The sequence below is a fragment of the Macrobrachium nipponense genome, chromosome 8 (genome assembly GCF_015104395.2).
Source record: "Macrobrachium nipponense isolate FS-2020 chromosome 8, ASM1510439v2, whole genome shotgun sequence".
Classification (NCBI taxonomy): domain Eukaryota; kingdom Metazoa; phylum Arthropoda; class Malacostraca; order Decapoda; family Palaemonidae; genus Macrobrachium; species Macrobrachium nipponense.
The window spans coordinates 107,866,026-107,885,580 of record NC_087203.1 but is presented as its reverse complement, the minus strand read 5'-3'; the positions used below and the strand labels follow the sequence as shown (position 1 = coordinate 107,885,580).

Sequence of the window (19,555 nt, the reverse complement as noted above, 5' to 3'; positions counted from 1 at the left end):
ATTTTATACCAGTGCATTGAAACATTACATTGGATGCTACCCTGTCTGTCTGTGTCTGTCTGTCTGTCTGTCGTCTGTCGTCTGTCTGTGTCTGTCTGTTGTCTGCTGTCTGTCTGTCCTGTCTGTCTGTCGTCTGTCTGTCTGTCTGTCTGTCTGTCTGTCCTGTCTGTCTGTCTGCTGTCGTCTGTCTCGTCTGTCTGTGGATATATATATATATATATATGATATACTATATATATATATGTATATATAAAAATGTATATATATATATGATTATATATATATATAGTATATATATATAAATATATATTATATATAAATTATATAGTACACATACGTAAATACTGTATAATTTCATACATATATATATATATATATATATATATATATATATATATATATATATATATATATATAACATACACTACATACATAAACGTACACGTCTCTTCATTCAGACGTAAGAACGGCAGAAATGAAAGTGACAACGGCAGAAAATAAATCCACGAGATATGGTAATTCACAATTAATAAATACGCAACTTCGTGCAAACGACGCTGCAATTTTGGGGAAATGAAAACAGAAGCGGAAGGGAGTGTTATCAAAAACGTTTGACTGAATGACAGGAGTAATGGAAGGTCGAGTTCGGATAGGACTGCTGCGGGATATGAATCTACACGATCGAAATGAAACAGAAGGATGGAGTGATTAAACTACATAAAAGGCAGGAGAATCAATAACATAAATATGGAGGTGACGAGGGGCAGATGATGAGAAACTGCAAGTACAACACAGAAAGTTATTATATATAAAAGATGAGAAACTGCAAATATAGCACAGTAAGGAAATGTAGATAAAAGATGAGAAACTGCAAATATAGCACAGTAAGGAAATGTAGATAAAAGATGGAAAACTTCAAATTAAACACAGCGAGGAATTGTAGATAAAAGGTGAGAAACTGCAGATAAAACACAGAAGGAAATGTAGATAATAGATGAAAAACTGCAAATTAAACGCAGTAAGGAATTGTAGAAAAAGATGAGAAACTGCAAATAAAACACAGTCAGGAATTGTAGATAAAAGATGAGAAACTGCAGATAAAACACAGAAGGAAATGTAGATAAAAGATGAAAAACTGCAAATAAAACAAAGGAGGAAATGTAGATAAAAGATGAAAAACTGCAAATAAAACAAAGGAGGTAATGTAGGTAAAAGATGAGAAACTGCAAATAAAACAAAGGAAGAAATTTAGATAAAAGATGAGAAACTGCAAATGAAACAAGGGAGGAAATGTAGATAAAAAATGAGAAACTGCAAATAAAACAAATGAGGAAATGTAGATAAAAGATGAGAAACTGCAAATAACGCACAGTCAGGAATTGTAGATAACAGATGAAAAACTGCAAATAACGCACAGAAGGAAATGTAGACAAAAGATGAGAAACTGCAAGTAAAACAAAATGAGAAAATGGAGAGTGCCATGCTGCATAAAAATACAGTGAAAAAAAGAGCCTGGATGGTGCACAATACACGAGGGTAAAGAGAACAGGAAAAAAGAAAATAGCAACGTTTAGGGACCGTAACACAAAACCTGAATATGGAAAGGGCTTCAGGATACGGAAATCTGCGATACAGAAATTGAGCATACTAAAAAAAAAACAAAAAAAAAAAAACACGTAGAAGCTTCAAACACAGAAGAGCCATTTCTAAAATTATAAAAGTACAATTGAGAGCTGCTGATATAAAACTGAAATGGAATTTGATGATGGTTATCAGAAATGATGTGATCGATTTTAACATTTTGGTTGAAAGATAAAGTGAACAGAGTAAATAAAGCCACAATGTACTACTGCTAAAACCTGAAACACTTGAAAAATTAAAATAACCGACGAAAAATATAGAAAACAAAATAAAACTCTATTATTAGTGTAATAAGTCCATAGTTTTACATTATACTTTCCTCGTCATTTGGTAAAAACAAGTTACCAATCATAGATTTTGATAACCTATTATGATGAAGCTTATTGACAGAAAGTTATTTGGCAATCGAAAGCCAATTATTCTTTTTTTTTTTAAATATGTTGTGATTGGATGAAACCCGTAGACTCTCGTGGACAAAATTGGTATAATCACTTTCGTTGCCATTATATTTTGTAAGCATTCCTTTACAGTAACAAATAAAAATTTTCTTAGAATCACACACACACAAACACAAACACAAACGAACGAACATACATATCCATATACATACGATGATGATGTGATTATGAATTACGAAATATAAGAATGAATAGTGTTAATAGGCGTGTATGTGTGTGTGTATTTATATATATATATATATATATATATATATATATATATATATATATATATATATATATATATATATATACACACACACACAATTGGAAGTCAATTACGTTTTTAAAAAAGATTTTTTGATATCAGTTTACTGGTTTCAAAAGAATTATTGCTTCTTAGGTAGGTATTCTAAGAAACATGTTTTCTGATATATTTAGGGTTTACATTCACATATATATAAATCTTGATAGATATATTATTAATATATATATACATATATATGATATATATATATATATATATATACATATGTATATATATATATATATATATATATATATATATTAATACACACATATATATATCTTCTTCTTCCCAGCTTTTTCCCATTTTTTATATGGGGTCGCCGTTTCGGATGAGCCGTTTCCATCTATTTCTATCTTGCGCTTCTGCCTCATCAATTCCCTTCTCATGTAAATCTCCTCTCACACAGTCCTTCCATCTCTTTCTTGGTCTCCCTCTCTTTCTTCTTCCTTTTCCTTGCACCTCCACTCCCATAGTATGTCTCCCAGCGTGGTCCCTCATCTCTCCTCAACAGGTGTCCATACCATCTCAGCCTCCCCTCCTGCACTTTCTTTGATACTTCCACCACCTTAGTTGACCCCCTTATGTAGTCATTTCTGATCCTATCCACTCTTGTTACCCCAGACATCCACCTAAGCATTCTCATTTCTGCCACATCCATCTTCTTCTGCTCTGCTTTTCTCATGCTTGCTGTTTCCGTACCATACAGCATTGCTGTTCTTACCACCGTCTTGTGAAATTTTCCTTTTAACCTAAGCGGCACTCTTTTGTCACAAAGAAACTCCCGAGGCCGCTCTCCAGTTTGTTCCAGCCTGCCTGTACCCGATGTTTTACTTCTTCTTCCATACTTCCTCCAGCGTTAACAAAAGATCCCAAATACTTAAAACTTATCACTCTCCTTATTTGCTCTCCACCAAGCTGAATACTTTCTCTATCATCCCCCTCGGTGGTGGTACACATATATTCTGTCTTGGCTCTACTTATTCTCATTCCTCTGTCCTCCAGTACTTGTCTCCATCTTTCCAATTTCACTTCCAGATCTTCCCTGCTCTCTGCACACAGAACAATATCATCCGCATACAATATGTTCCATGGTACTGTCTCCCTTACTTCCTCTATTATAACATCCATCACTATGTTAAAGATAAATGGGTGCTCAGAGCCGACCCCTGGTGTAATCCTACTCTCACCTCAAAACCTTCTGTCTCCCCAACACTGCTCCTCACTCTGGTAAATACATTCCGGTACATCTCTTGTATCAATCGCACATACTTCTCTGGCACCATCTTCTCCCTCAGGCTCCTCCATACCTCTTGTCTCGGGACTCTGTCATAAGCCTTTTCAAGGTCAATGAATACCCATATGTAGGTCCCTTTGTCTTTCCCCGAATTTCTCCATTATTTGCCTCAGACAAAATATACCATCTGTTGTTCCCCTTCCCTTCATAAATCCCATCTGCTCTTTACCTATTTGTACTTCTTCTCTCAGTCTTAGCATCTATCATCCTTTCCAGTATCTTCAAAGTGTGGGACATCAATTTAATGCCCCTATAATTACCACACTCTTGGACATCGCCTTTCCCTTTAAAAATTGGGATCAATATACTCCCACGCCACTCATTTGGTATCTTTTCCTGTTCAAGGATCTTTATCATAAGATCGTACAGTATATCCACTCCTTCATCTCCTAATGCTTTCCATGCCTCCACCGGGATCATGTCTGGTCCGGTTGCCTTGTATCCCATTCTTCATCTTCTTCAGTGCTTTAGTACCTCTTGCCTAGAAAACCTCATTACCATGCCAATGTCACTTGCCCATCCTCTCTTATTAGTCTATTATTTTCTTCATTTAACAACTGTTCGAAATATTCTTTCCATCTCTTCACAATGTCTTCCTCCTTTCTAAGCACTACACCCTCTTGATTCTTTATTTGTTTGATGTGTGTTATATCTTTGGTGCTCTTATTTCTAGCCTTTGATAGCTTCATCATCTTCTTTAATCCTTCCTTTGTCCCCAGCTCATTATACACATCATCATACGACTTTGCTTTAGCTTGGGCTACCACCTTTTTCACCACCTTGTTTTTCTCTCTGTACCTAATTCTGTCTTCCACTGACTGTGACTCTTCCCATCTTTCTTTGCCTCCTTCTTATCTTTTACTACTTTCTCAATGTCTTCATCCCACCACCAACTATCCTTTTCTTCCCATATGATACCAGATGTCTCTCCTAGCAGCTCCTTTCCATGCCTTCTTATTACTGCTGCATTTCGTGCCCTACCATTCTTGAACATCTTCATCCAAATATATCAATATCCTCCAAAACCCTCCTCTTAAACTCTCTCTTCTTATCCCCTTCCTTCTGTAATTCGTACCATTTAATTTTCCTTATCCTTTAGCTTTGGTTTTTCTTTCCCTTTTCAACTTCAAGTCAATACATAGCAGCCTGTGTTGGGGGGCTACATGGTCGCCTGGAATAACTTTGCAGTTCTTGACCTCCACCAGATTTATCCTTTTATACAAGAAATAGTCTATCTGGGAGAATCTTCCCCCACTCCTATATGTTATTAGGTGTTCCCTTTTCTTCTCAAAAAATGTGTTTACTATTGCCATGTCGAATGACACAGCAAAGTCCACTACACTCTCTCCTTCTGGGTTTCTCTCCCCAATTCCATGGCCCCCATTTTCACTTCCGACATGGCCATTCAAATCTGCCCCAACTATCACCCTCTCATGCTCTTCCAGTTCTTGCATTATTCCATCCATGTCTCTCCAGAAATTTCCCTTCTCTTCTTCTGTGCAACCAACTTGTGGTGCATATGCGCTTATAATATTCAGAATCTCCTCCATAACATATCTTCAATCTGAAGATATATATATATATATATATATTTATATTTATATATATGTGAATGTAAACCCTAAATATATCAGAAAACATGTTTCTTAGAATACCTACCTAAGAAGCAGTAATTCTTTTGAAGCCAGTAAACTGATCTCAAAAATCTTTTTTAAAAACGTAATTGACTTCCAATTTCAATTTTCTTAAGAGTAATCAAACCGAGTGTTTATAAAAATATACATAAAATAAGATTTCCTTTTGAATTACTGCTCGAGGAATCAGAGTTAATAAACCTTGCAATTTATGCTTTCTAAAAATATTTCTTTATCTTGTAGTATATTTAAATGGATTTGCATTTTTCATTTCATTATGATTTTGTAAGAAATTATGAAATCACATATAGGGAAGGAGAAACCGCTCCCGTAGCTTGGTTTGATATCCCGAGAGAGAGAGAGAGAGAGAGAGAGAGAGAGAGAGAGAGAGAGTTATGGAATGATGACATACATGCTAATTAGTGGTAAAAAAATCCTTAACTAGATCATGAAAAATTGATGGAATTTCAGTCTGTAATTGAAATAAAACATTTAAAAAAAATGGTAAAAAAGGGGTGACCCCATAGTAATAATCATGACAAGAACTATAATTATGGTGGGTATCCTCGTTAAGATTATTTCTTTTTTATTACTGTCTTGCAATAGAACTGGATTAACCATTAAATAAATCAGACGTCGGGAATGAAGTGTAGAGGCTGAATAACAATAAGAACAAGAACACAGAAGCTGTTGCAATACAAAAAGGTAAAAGACGATAGATTGATAGGAAAATAGGTAGCAGGAAGCGTGCATAACCAAGAAGTGTTATAAAAAAAGTATATTCACATCAACTGTGCATCTGATTTCAAGGCCAATCCTTTCAGACGTTCTTGATTGGTTGTTGATAAGCCAATCACAGGGTGGGCTTGGAAGCCCTCAGTCTTTCGAGAGAGTTCACATAGGCAGGATGTATATTTCACTTCTCCTGAGGGATACGTCTTTCAAAAGTATTCCTCAGGAGAGGTGGAACATACATCCTGCCTATGTGAACTCTCGCGAGAGACTGAGGGTTTCCAGCCCTGTGATTGGCTTATCAACAGCCAATCAGGAGCTTCGTAAGGGACTGGCCTAGACGTCTGATGCACGGTTGATGTGAACCTACTATAGTATCGAGGAAAGGAGAACTTTACACAGAATTCTAAGAAATTTACATAATAGTTCTAATACAAGCGAGAAAAGACTACAAATATGTCCAAATCGATCAAACATATTTATTACCTGTGGAACTACGAGACCCGAGTTCGGATCATCACTACCAATCACCAGGCAACAAACCACCCACCACTGCCAACCATCCCATAACCACCACAATGATTAATAGACCCGCATCCGGTTCAGTCTTAAAATCTAATCACCTTTTCCATTACTGAAATTAATCACATATCTTGTCGACAAACAAACACACAGAATTGCGCTGGGATTAAAACGCAGCCGACGTTTAATTTCGTTCGTTGATCCGGAATTACCTCACACAAAGCTCTGCAAACTACGCATTTCGATATACTGCCATCTTAATATTAACGTCTTTATATAATTAACCAAAGACACTATTATAATATGTCTGCATCTATATCTATACTAAAATTTCAATATCAAACCTTAACACTACTAAGCCTCTTCTAGTGTAATGAATTAATTTGAGCAAATCGCGTAATGATTTTTCGCTATCAGTGGCAATAGTTTTATGCAATTCAATTGAACATCAATCAAGTCGGGTAGAAATCTGACTGAATCACATTTAGCGAAACCAGGCCACCAGCCCTGCGGTCAATCGATACCAGAATTTTATATCGACAATAAAGGCTAATGCTTGCATCATGATTAACTACATTATTAAATATGTCCATATTTTTTGGAAGCTTGAATTTCAAGTCAATGACCCCTTTGGTGAGCTTGTTCCATGTGAATGGGTTTCATCTTCTGAATAATAATAATAATAATAATAATAATAATAATAATAATAATAATAATAATAATAATAATAATAATAATAATAGGAACACTAGGCACCATCTCAAGAATCCTGAAAAGGAATCTGGAAAAACTAGAGGCTGAAGTAGCTCCATGACTCGTGCAGAAGAGTGTGCTCCTAGAAACAGCGCACATAGTAAGAAAAGTCATGGACGTCCTAAGGTGAGGCAGGGATTGCAACTCCCGGAACCCCACACTATGAATACCATCCAGTCGATTGGAGGACTGTGATAGTAAAAATAAATAAATAAATAAATAAATAAATAAATAAATAAATAAATAAATAAATAATATTAATAATAAATAAATAGAATAAATAATAATAATAATAATAATAATAAGAATAATAATAATAATAATAATAAAATAGAAATAAATAAACCTCAGTACTGGCAATAAAAAGTTAGTTAAATGCCAAGACATTATACCATAACGTAAATTGCTACTTTGACACTAACGTCCATTAGCGATTTGCAAAAATTATATCGATATCCAATGAGAACTTCTTCATTCATACCAGAATTCAAGTTACTAAAATTTAATAGCGATGGCAAAATATGACGTCTTCACAAAATTCTATTTAATTCTGTACCAGAATTCTAAAGAAAAAAAAATTTATTCTTGATCAAATTTACCGGACTAACAAGTACGAACTTGAGAAGGGTCCAATGTAAGGCTATGAGAAAAAGAACAAAAAGTTCCCTGTTAAGTTTATGACCGAGTTCCATAAAAACCTGTCTATAAGTTACAGGAGTGACTTGCATAAACAAAAACAAGAAAAAAATCAAATGAAGTACTTTATGAAGAGGCAGGATAGAAACCTTTTCAACTAAGGTACGAACATTCTAAAGGAGTGACGTTAAGTAAGCATAGTTCCACACCTGAAAAAGACAAATTGGCCTCATTGGAACGCCGCCATTAGGGCGCTGAAATCGCTTATTCTATGCATATTATTTAAGCGATTGTCCTGGCGAGATTCCCAATCAGGTATCGATTTCATATTTTGTATTCGTAGTATGCGTATGGCGGCATAAAACCACGTATGCTGTGTAACTTCACAGTTCCAGAAAGTGAAATCCTTGACCTTTGTATTTCGCCGATAGATGTCTTTTTACTTCCCTTACTTGCAGTGACGGAGATTTTCAAAGATATAAACAAAATACATTAGATGAATTAGCACGAGAAAGAAATCAGTGGTAAATTCTGCCAAAATGTCTGCATCATTTATAAGAAAAAAACAAAAAACAAAAGAAGGACAGACTACGGTTGACTGGATAAAAACCCAGGATAAAAACCCGGGATAAAAACCCATTATGAAACGCGCGGCAAAAGATGACTGCTAATTAAATGCATAAAGATGTGGCTTTAAAATGCGAAAATCCTGAAGTCACGAAACGGGTCTATAGTGTCACTGGGTCGAACGGAAAATTTAGGCAGCGCTCTTTCGCGAATCTTTTACCCATTAACATGACTTCGAATCGTGCGGTCATAAATCATTATGAACCCGTTCATTCGTTTTGACATTTAACGGGAACAAAAAGAGAGAGAGAAGAAAAAAATAGCCAGCAATTTACCCGGAAATAATTATATTCCTTTGCAAGAAGAACTTGCACAACGTTGCTTTCAAACTAGGGTTAACGATATCAGGGCTGATAGGAATCATTCGTTCCATTTGTAATGGCAAATCTAAGTGATATATATTTATATATATATATATATATATATCATATCTATAATATTATATATATATATATATATATATATATATATATAGTATATATATAGAGAGAGAGAGAGAGAGAGAGAGAGAGAGAGAGAGAATTTTTGAATGTTTTAATAAAGGTAAATGCTGAGTCATGCTTTGCAGTTCTACGTAATTTCGAAATGAAATCAAAACATGGTTGTAGGAGGAATGAGTAATACATGGAAATCAATCTCAATAAAAGTAAAAGAATAATAATACAAAAAAAAGCGGAAACGAAATGGGAACAAGGAAACATTACGAGGGAAAGCGGTTTCCTGATTAAAGGATTTTTTTCATGGGTTTACTTAACATAATTCAATGCATTCTCAAGGGAATGCTGTTTCTTTGCCAATGGATATATCACAAGTTAGGTCTACTGGAATATGAAGCTGTTTTCTTAATGTAATCGGCCCGTTTCTATTAGTTACTATTACTTTTATCTAAGCCATTTATTTCTTAAACAGTTGCAACACAAAATATTCTACTTGCTGTTTCAAAAATGTATATATACTGGGAGACTCGCCTATTCAAATGACAATATCTGATAAACTTCCCTGAATGCAGATCAGAGAGAGAGAGAGAGAGAGAGAGAGAGAGAGAGAGAGAGAGAGAGAGAGAGGAGCTACCGTATGCTGAGAATAACATATTGTAAATTGTTTTTTGTGGAATTATAAAACATGAAACAATGAGAAACATATTTCACTTAATGGATCGTTTTCTCCAATTATTATTGTCATTATTATTATTCATTTTATCATTATAAATATGGATTCTTATGAAACAAGGCAGTAGCGCATGAACGTGCATTGCTCGATTAAGAGAGAGAGAGAGAGAGAGTGGCGATGCAACTTTAAGCCTCAGCAGTGTCTCTCACTTCAGTTCCGCCTTTCTTTAAAAAGGTGGTATTTCGCCTCGCTATTCATCTTTTTAGCTCACTTGAGCGGAAAGGGAGTAAGCTTTTCTCTCGTCAGTAAGTCTGCGCAGAAGTTTGTCAGGCGTTAAACTTTCCACCCTATCGACTTCTTCTCCAGAACCAATGGATCCTTCGATAAAGGGGAGTTGAAGTCTGTTCGAATTGGGGATGTTACCCCTTGCAAAGGGAGGTCATTATGAATTACTGAAAACGGGGTGGTTGCATATGAAGACATTATATGGAACTAATCGCCTAGAAATGGCAAACCTTACGTTACAGATTCCTGAGGAAATGTATTTTCAAGTTTCTTCCAATCATGACTATGGTGTCAGGATGGGTCCAACATAGTGGTCCTAGGTCTTTTAAAGGAATGTATAAGAAATATCCCTAAAAATCTTATCTTAAGCTTCAGAGCAGCAAGGCTGCTCCTAATGAAGTTCAATTTCAAGTTTGTTCAAACACTGAGCCCAGGCACCAATGTAGGGCCACGATAGGGGTCTAAAATTTGACATAAGAATATTTAAGAGAAAACTTAACCATAAACTTGGAAATACAGCTGGTGGCCAAGGTGGGTACCGCCGTCTCTGGTGCTTTTATTTCATATACCATTATCAATTGTTTGATTCTTTTATCTGGTGCGTAGAGACATACCAAATGGCTTAAGAAGTGGTAGCAGCATAACCAAGAAACTCTTGAGAGAAATTTCCACAGAAACCTAAAATTAAGCAGCGAACAGACATATTTTTACAGTTGAGAATTTCAGCTATGACTAGGTCACATACACACTTTTGCTTTTGTATGGTGTTTTTACGTTGCATGGAACCAGATGTTATTCAGTAATGGGACCAACGGCTTTACGTGACTTCCGAACCATGTCGAGAGTGAAATACACATCTCTAACACCTCAATGGAATGCCCGGAAATCGAACTCGCGGCCACCGAGGTGGCAGGTAAAGAACCATACCGATCACGCCATTGAGGCGCTTCATACACTCTTTTGAAAATTTCTAAACAAATAACAAAAATGCTTCAACCTAGTTCTAATTATGAAAAAGTAATCGCATCGTTTGTGAACTGTTTCAAAGGACATACATTTCTTGTCACCATTCCATCAGTGAAATCTTTCACATTCTGGCAAAAAGCCAAATTCAAGAAAATATTCGTCGAAGGACCATCTCTGAGTTCCAGAAAAGTCATAAAAAACACAAATAAAAAAAATCAATCACAGGATTTTAATAGCCATATGAATGTTAAAACCAATTCTCCGAAGATGATTCATTTACTAGTCGAAACAAAATACATATTTAATATCTCGCACCCGATCGTCTCTAGATGTAAAAGCAACATGTAAAGACGACTCAGATTCAAAATATTCAGAATATACAAAAGAAAATTGCGTTAAATTATGCGACGCCCTTTGTCCCAGAATCTGCAACGGAATGGAGAGGTGAGGGAGTAGAAATGATTATTAAACGGAAATAATGTGTTCATGGAAATTCTTTTCTAAATCCCCTCATCAAAGAAAATTGAAATTTTTTACTTTCATCGTATTGTAGCGGAATTTCCTTTATCCCATCCCACCATTTAATATGAATGATTCTCTCAGACAGAAAATTTCCATATTTCTCGTGAAATAATTTTGCCCTCTTTCCTTTATTCCTAATTTTCCCGTAACACCTATATTAATGATTTGTTCTCTGTAACGAAACTGGTTGAAACGAGACCATCTAAATATGAAGGGAAGAAGGATATTCCTGGCGACCTACGTCCTGTCACTCAAATACCGACTGGTTCGCAGCATTTCAATAGCGATGTCTATAGTAGATTCACATCAACCGTGCATTTGATGTCTAGGCCCGTCCCTTACGACGCTCCTGATTGGCTGATGATAAGCCAATCGCAGGGCTGGGAATTCTAACTCTCTCGAGAGAGTTCACATGGGCAGGATGTGTGTTCCACTCTCCTGTGGTATACGTTTCCCTTACGACGCTCCTGATTGGCTGTTGATAAGCCAATCACAGGGCTGGAAACTCTCAGTCTCTTTCGAGAGTTCACATGGGCAGGATGTGTGTTCCACCTTTCCTGAGGTATACGTTTCCCTTACGACGCTCCTGATTGGCTGTTGATAAGCCAATCATAGGGCTGGAAACTCTCTGTCTCTCTCGAGAGTTCACATGGGCAAGATGTGTTCCTGCTCTCCTGAGGGATACGTCTTTCAAACGTAATGGGAGCGTCGTAAGGTACGGGCCTAGACATCAAAAGCACGTTTGATGTGAGTCTACTATAGCTTGATTACCATCCCTGAAGCTGAATAGTATGTTCGCAACAGTTTCCTTCTGCCACATCCCGGGGCATCTTGCTATATCAATATGGTCACTGCAGTTTCCCTTCGCCGCGTCTGTATGGTGGATGCACGACCCACTAAGACAGGTCGGCCAGACAATAACGTCAAGCAGGGTCATCACAGACAGGACCCACTCAATACTGGCTGGTCAGTACAACAGAACATTCGACTATCCTTCTTCGTCTTTGCATTGCTAGTTTCAGTTAATTGTAGTCTACCAGTAACCTAATTATTTATCAGTCTCAGTTCTCCTGCCTGCGATGAGCCCGCGTGACGTCATTGTCTGGTCGACCTGTCTTAGTTTGTTTGTATGGTGTTGTTACGTTGCATGGAATCCAAAAGATCACTAACTTCTAAAGAAACTTACACAGGACAGAATGCTTGTTTGTGGAGTAAAGAAAAAAAAAACTATCCAAGAGTTGTAGAGCAAGATACAAATAACATCTTAGAAGTCACTCAAACAGATAAACAGGATATACATAAATAGACCACTAAACAAAACTGTAATTCATTTAAAATTAGTATCTGAGCGTCTCAACATCCTTAACTTTGATAGAAAGACTGCTCAGTAATTTAACTGTAAGAACATATAATTTGTTCTTAACCCTTGAGACAATAGCGGACGTTCATTACTGAATGGGGACGAGCATAATATCTTCCGATGACCGTCTATATTGTAATTAGCATTGTTTTGGAAAAAAAGGATCCCACGATGATATTGACATCCAGAAAAAAAATTGTAACCCATATACCTCTTTCCCCTGCTGAATTGTTCTCATATACCGTCACATGTTTGCAAACACTTATTGCATTTTTATGCACGGTTGTGAACATTTATCGACTTACAAATCTATATATCTATCACGTGAACACTCGAATCAAGTAAAGCGTCGAACATTAAGTGAAGGAAGCCTTTTCGAGACATCCTAGAAGCAACAAATGGTGGTTGAAATAGAATAATTGATTTTATTTACCTGCACAATTCTGTCATCTTTTCAAACATTCGTATGTTCTCCCTTGCATGCTCTCTCATACTAATTGTCTCCTTCGCGTCACTACTATAAATTTTCCCTTAAAATCTTATTAATTTATTCAGTTTTTACATCACCATTCCAAAGTTTTACTGCATTTACATTCACCTGTTCATTTCCACAATGCTTCAGTTGGTGAAACTGAAACAATCATATTTTTCTTGCGCACTTCTTTAGTAACTTTCACTGTTTTTTCCGTCATTAATCAATTGTACCTTCTTCTAGTCTCAAATGTTCTGTAATCGAATTCTTCTACACTACTTTGATTCTAATCACTGATTCTCAGCCCACTATTTACACTTCTATCTACTCAGCGTACTTGTCATTTTCATCATCCTTCCCGTTTTTCATTTTTACATTTCATGGCATAATTCTTTTGTCCCAACAGTTAACTAGTTTTTTTTTTGGCCTTGGTATTATCCACAATAATTCAATACTAACCTAATGTTAAGCATGTGTCGTTAATGAAATTTTAATAGTATTACTTCGAACCTAATCACTGACGTCTCTGGCATCAATTCCTCCCATTAGCTGTCAAATCCTGAATAAGCTTGATTTATAAAAATTATTATACCCATCTGCAGGACGCTATATCTTTCTGTGAGCATTGATGCCATGACTTCTTCCATTAACTTTGCCGTTTCTTTTCCAGCCCAATGCTGATCCTAAGCTGGCACGGTTTCGCCAACTACAAGGACGGGTCCAAGGTTCTGGTCTGCATCACCGACATGACAACTTTCTGGGCGTGTCTGTACATAAATCTGGTCACAGCCGTTTTCTTCTTCGTTCCTCTGGTTCTGCTCATTCTCCTGTACCTTATCATAGGCAGGAGCCTCATGCAGGATTCCACTTCAGCTGCCCTTCAGAACCACAAGATTGATCTTCCAAACATGAAAGCTAGGAAACAAGTAAGATGGCCACCTTCTGGAACTCTGTGCTTGCTTTGTACTCAGTAGAGAATCAGTGTCATACAGATACAGAGAACAATTCCAGTATCAAATGTTAAATATCAAATGTTGAACTTGACTCCTCACACTTGCAAAATAATCAAAATAAATTATGCATGTTTTTTTTAATATTAAGCCTATGTATAAAATTAATTCTAGTAAAGAAAAAATATCCTGAACATAACTTAATCAGTAATTAAGAGAATCCATAACTGTCACGTCACTGAAAGGTCTCTGAATCCATTAGTTCTTGGAGGCCAACCATAAAAAGCCCAAAATTATAGAAGCATTATTCTTGACTACTTTCCTTTAAGAAAAAGTTGTAAGCATACAAGCAGATAACCATCAAGATCACAAACTTAAAAAAAAAAAAAAAAACTGAAATCCAGTTACAGGCAAACCTAAAGCTTTATAGAACTAGGGCTCATTATCTGTACTGAGGTAGCATATGTCAACAGGTGGTTGTGATGCTGGCGACAGTCACTATATTCTTCTTCATAAGCCTCTTCCCTTTTCGAGTGTTCACTCTCTGGATAGTGTGGAATCCAAAGGAAGTCATTGAAGCTGCGGGAGTCTTCAAGTATTATTGGTGAGTTCCCCCAAAATTTGCATTTGATTAATTTACTCTTGCAAATATGAGCAATTAAAATATCTTCTAGTCTGTTACTATAGTAGATTCACACCAACCGTGCATTTGATGTCTAGGCCAGTCCCTTACGACGCTCCTGACTGGCTGTTGATAAGCCAGTCACAGGGCTGGAAACTCTCAGTCTCTCTCGAGAGTTCACATAGGCAGGATGTATGTTCCACCTCTCCTGAAAGACGTATCGCTCAGGAAAGGTGGAACATAGATCTTACCCATGTGAACTCTCGAGAGAGACTGAGATTTTCCAGCTGTGGCTGGCTTATCAACAGCCAATCAGGAGCGTCGTAAGGGACTGGCCTAGACATCAAATGCACAGTTGGTGTGAATCTACTATATTATATATCATTGGCTTAAATTTGCAACACTTGAGATATATATTCTGAATTTTGTACGAGTTATTGGAAATTACGAAGCCTTGACGTGGCAAAAGGCTAATTTCCAAAATACTGGAAACAGAGATCTTACATGTCTTCCCACGTCCCTTTCCAGCATGCTGTACAGTGCCAGGGCAATGCTCTTCGCCAATTCTGCAGTCAATCCTATCCTCTACAACCTGACGTCAACCAAATTTAGAGAAGCATTCGTCAAACTGCTGTGTAATGATCGACGAAGGCAGCTTAGCAGACAGTCCACTTTTAACACGACGGGTAAGACGATCATTTTGCTGAAAGTATCATAAGTAATCTAGCTTGTTTGGCATTTAATACTCCAGGTATTAAATATAGCACTGCAATTGCAGGACGCCTCATATGAGGCTACTGAGAATTCGTTAGCCAACCGGTCTCATCATTTCACACCATTCATTTCGAGAATAAGGATTTCTCTATCTTCCTCTGCATGAGTAGAGATTTGCTTTTCATTTCTGATGGATCCATCAGGATTTGCTCTCGCACGGGTACTGACTAACCTCTACCAAATTTACTCGAAATCATTATATTTACATCATTACCTGTTTAAAATTATTCGTAAACATATAGTTTATCATAATTAAAAGTATGACTTTAATTTTACCAGACAAAGCCATATTTGTTTTTAGTTTAAAAAACAGCAAATGATAACATATTTTACGTGTAGTACAACTAAATAAATTAATATCTTGGAATGCTGTTCCTTCTGTTTAGTTCCTTTGGCTGCTTTTCACTAAATCATGAGCCACTTTTTTATAGTTAAGGGGTTCAAATACCTTTGAGAGACGAACCCATACCATTTCTCTTATTAACTGACAAAAGAACAACTCATATCCGGACAACGTAACAACACTGGTGTTTAAAACATTCACACAAGCTAGATATAAGTAAGACAGTTGAATGAAGTAATTAGAGATTTTACACAAAACATATCTATTGTATCTGTATTGAAAAACTACAGCTAATGAATGCATTCCTCTGTTTCCAGGTACATCAATGTCTAACGACCTGAAAAACTACAGCTAATGAATGCATTCCTCTGTTTCCAGGTACATCAATGTCTAACGACCTGAAAAACTACAGCTAATGATGCTTCCTCTGTTTCATTGTACCTCAATGTCTTAACGAGGTTACTACAGCTAATGAATGCATTCCTCTGTTTCCAGGTACATCAATGTCTAACGACCTGAAAAACTACAGCTAATGAATGCATTCCTCTGCTTCCAGGTACATCAATGTCTAACGGTCGCAGTGCGTCCTCTCGTCCAGCAGATGCTAATTCCGTCAAAAAGGTAGACCTCGCCTTCTGTGGGAAGGACTCTCCTCTAGTAGACCATCCCCTGCCTAGACCCAGCATGGCCCGTTACGGGCGCCAAAGTAGCTTTGCGGGAGCGTATAATTATTCCAGTATCTCTGGAAACTCTCCATACCATTCCAGCAGGCACAGCAGCCGTGTCAAGGAGGGAAGTGTCGAGAGACACCCGGAAACGAGGAGGTGTCGAAGTGAGGAAAAAGGCTGCTCTGCTGAGGGCAAAAGGCTCCTGGAGAACGAGAGGCAGGTATTCACCCGCATCCAGGAGGAGAAACCAACAACCAAGGGCTGTTTGAAGTACAACAGCCAACTGAAGGAACAAGAAAAGATAGTTGCCGAGATGGAAAAGCTCCTTTCAGATATTCCTCACGAAACAGATGACCAAGACACTCCTCCGGACAGTCCTTCAAGGTCACCGAAAAGCTCTACCAAAGAGGCTACACCTGAGGAGGCCAAATCATCAGGAGAAGCCAACGATGAAGAGCATCATGACACTATAGAAAACGAAGACTCAGAAGTCCAAGAAGAGATAGAAAACGGCAATGCTGAAACGATCGTTGTTAATGAAAATGGAAATTCTGAAATTCTAGTTGTTAGAGAAAACGTAAAGACGGTGCTCTTTTGTGAGAGCCTGAGTACAAAAATCAGCCTGGTGTGATAACATCACAATGTTTTAAAAGTGTATATCAATGGAGGCTATGTATGGTTTAATGTAAGTATCTATGTCAGTCTAAATAACATTTGGACATGTGCTGATGAAGACGATGCGTTTTCAGATCTTAAGTGTTTGGTAACAGGTAAAAGTACCACCATACGGAAAACAGAAGAATGAAACAGTATTCTTGAATACATCTCCTTGTTCTTTGACAAACTTTTATCTGTAATATATTCAGATTATTCCTCAATATTTCCATTAAACTATGCTGTAAACGAATACTCCAGAGTCTAGTCTACCAGGGTAATCATTTGGGTGGACCCGCCTTTGTCTCGCAAGACAGATGGGTCATTGAAAAAAAAAAAAAAACTAAGGGCATTTACGCACAGGGAATATCCATCGAAGAAAAAAAGGAAATCATAGACATGTACCTGCCATAATAAAAGAAAAAAAAAATCTACTTAATTCATACAATTCATCTCCGGTTGAATTTGTCTCTTGCCAAATTAAACCTATGATAATTCTACACTCCAACTCGTCACATACATAAACACTATGTATGTATATATCTATATATATATATATATATATATATATATATATATATATTATAATATATATATATATGGAGTGTGTGTGTGTGTATGAGCGAGGACATAATAGATTTCTCGACACAAGCTAAATAGTTAATTGCATGCTGGATGAAAAACGACCACTGTAATTAAGGTTGGACTAATGGCAAACCGTAATTACACTCTGCCTTTCAATCCGAAATTTTAGCAGGAGAAAGACGTAAATAAATTGACCGCTGTAATAAATGAACGTGAATAATGGCGACGGATCATAATTACTCAAAAGGGTAACGATGAACATTACTTAATTATGTTTACATCTTAAGGATGCTGCTAAATATTCCAAGCTGTCTCGATGTCTTACGATGTGTCATTATTGCATAATATACCTCCTGTAACATGTTGGCTGTTTCCTGATCAAAATTTACTGTTTCAATGGTGATTCATGTTACGAATAAATACATATATTTATTGTTATATCAAGAAAAAAAAATTTGTTGATGTTGTGATAAACAAATTGGATGTACAATTATATACAGATTATCTATATGTCAATAAATATTTCCATATTGTTAAAGGGTGTTTGAGTATGCATAAGAACTTATTACTAATAATGTAAGAAGAAATTTTCAGAGTTCCAATGCACAATTCTAGGTTCCACATGAAGTCGTGTCCCCTTATGAAAAATTTGTTAGCAACAATTCAATCACTCTACATCTCCACCCTATCTAGAATTCATCATGTACATTATATACATTGGTTCTTCAGGTTCACCTACTCCTGAAGGCAAACAGGAGTAATAAAAAAATATGCAAGGTTAACAGTGCAACTTGGTACAGTGGAGTAACTGAATACAATTACGTATGCAATATATGAATCCAATATATGAATCCAATATAGCCATACCGTCCAAAATTACGGTAACATACTTTATAGCTGAATGAAGAGCATAAATAACAATAAGCTATGTACATCACTGGAATGGTAATATATAGAAATCTTGCAAGGAGAAAAAAGTTATATAGCTCAGGTAACTTCACCTCCTCATTATTATGTTATCTGGCTTTTTTTGAACATGCACCAAATATTGCAATTCAACTTTAAAATTACACCACTAATGATCTCTTAGTAAGAAAACTAATTTTACACTGACCGAGCATAGAAAAATTGCGCCAAGCACTAATGGTGGTCATGATAAGATGAGGGGTGCTGATATTACTGTGATGCCTGGAATGTATTTAGATGGAACTAGGATGTCCTTCAAACACAGGATCACTGTATGTGTATATAATTTATATATATTATATATGTGTGTGCGTATGTGTGTGTGAGTGTGTGTGAGGGACTGAATGCATTCTCTGGCAATAACACATCAATGAAGTTTTAGTGGATACCTATAATGTATAAACTCCATAGCACCATATTAAATCCTGTAAGTTACGCACTTTCCAGTTACAAGCGCTGGAATCTAGTGGATGAATAAGACGAAAAAGCCATTCAAAATTGTTCTCGATCATGACATTAAATTCGCCAAGACTGGCTGAAGGCACGATAATACTCCCAGACATCAAATGAATTAAAACAACTAAGGACATTCGAATTTGTGTCAAAACATTCAGACTCGATAAAAAGAAAAATTCCTCGTCAAAGTAAACAAAAACTAAAAAGGTGAAAACCAATCGACATTCTTTAACCTA

The 19,555-nt window shown here is 36.5% G+C and overlaps 1 protein-coding gene across 2 annotated transcripts in view; it reads left to right on the top strand.

Moving 5' to 3' along the window:
• The window catches only part of LOC135222954 (neuropeptide SIFamide receptor-like), a 229,382-nt gene extending 211,535 nt beyond the window's left edge, over positions 1 to 17,847 (top strand). For both annotated transcript variants that reach the window (XM_064261418.1, XM_064261417.1), the window contains exons 4-7: positions 13,972 to 14,227; positions 14,725 to 14,855; positions 15,402 to 15,559; positions 16,547 to 17,847. In XM_064261418.1, coding sequence (XP_064117488.1) covers positions 13,972 to 14,227; positions 14,725 to 14,855; positions 15,402 to 15,559; positions 16,547 to 17,289 — 1,288 coding nt within the window. In that variant the 3' untranslated portion in view covers positions 17,290 to 17,847. The remainder of the gene's footprint in view (positions 1 to 13,971; positions 14,228 to 14,724; positions 14,856 to 15,401; positions 15,560 to 16,546) is intronic.
• The last annotated feature ends 1,708 nt before the right edge of the window (positions 17,848 to 19,555 follow it).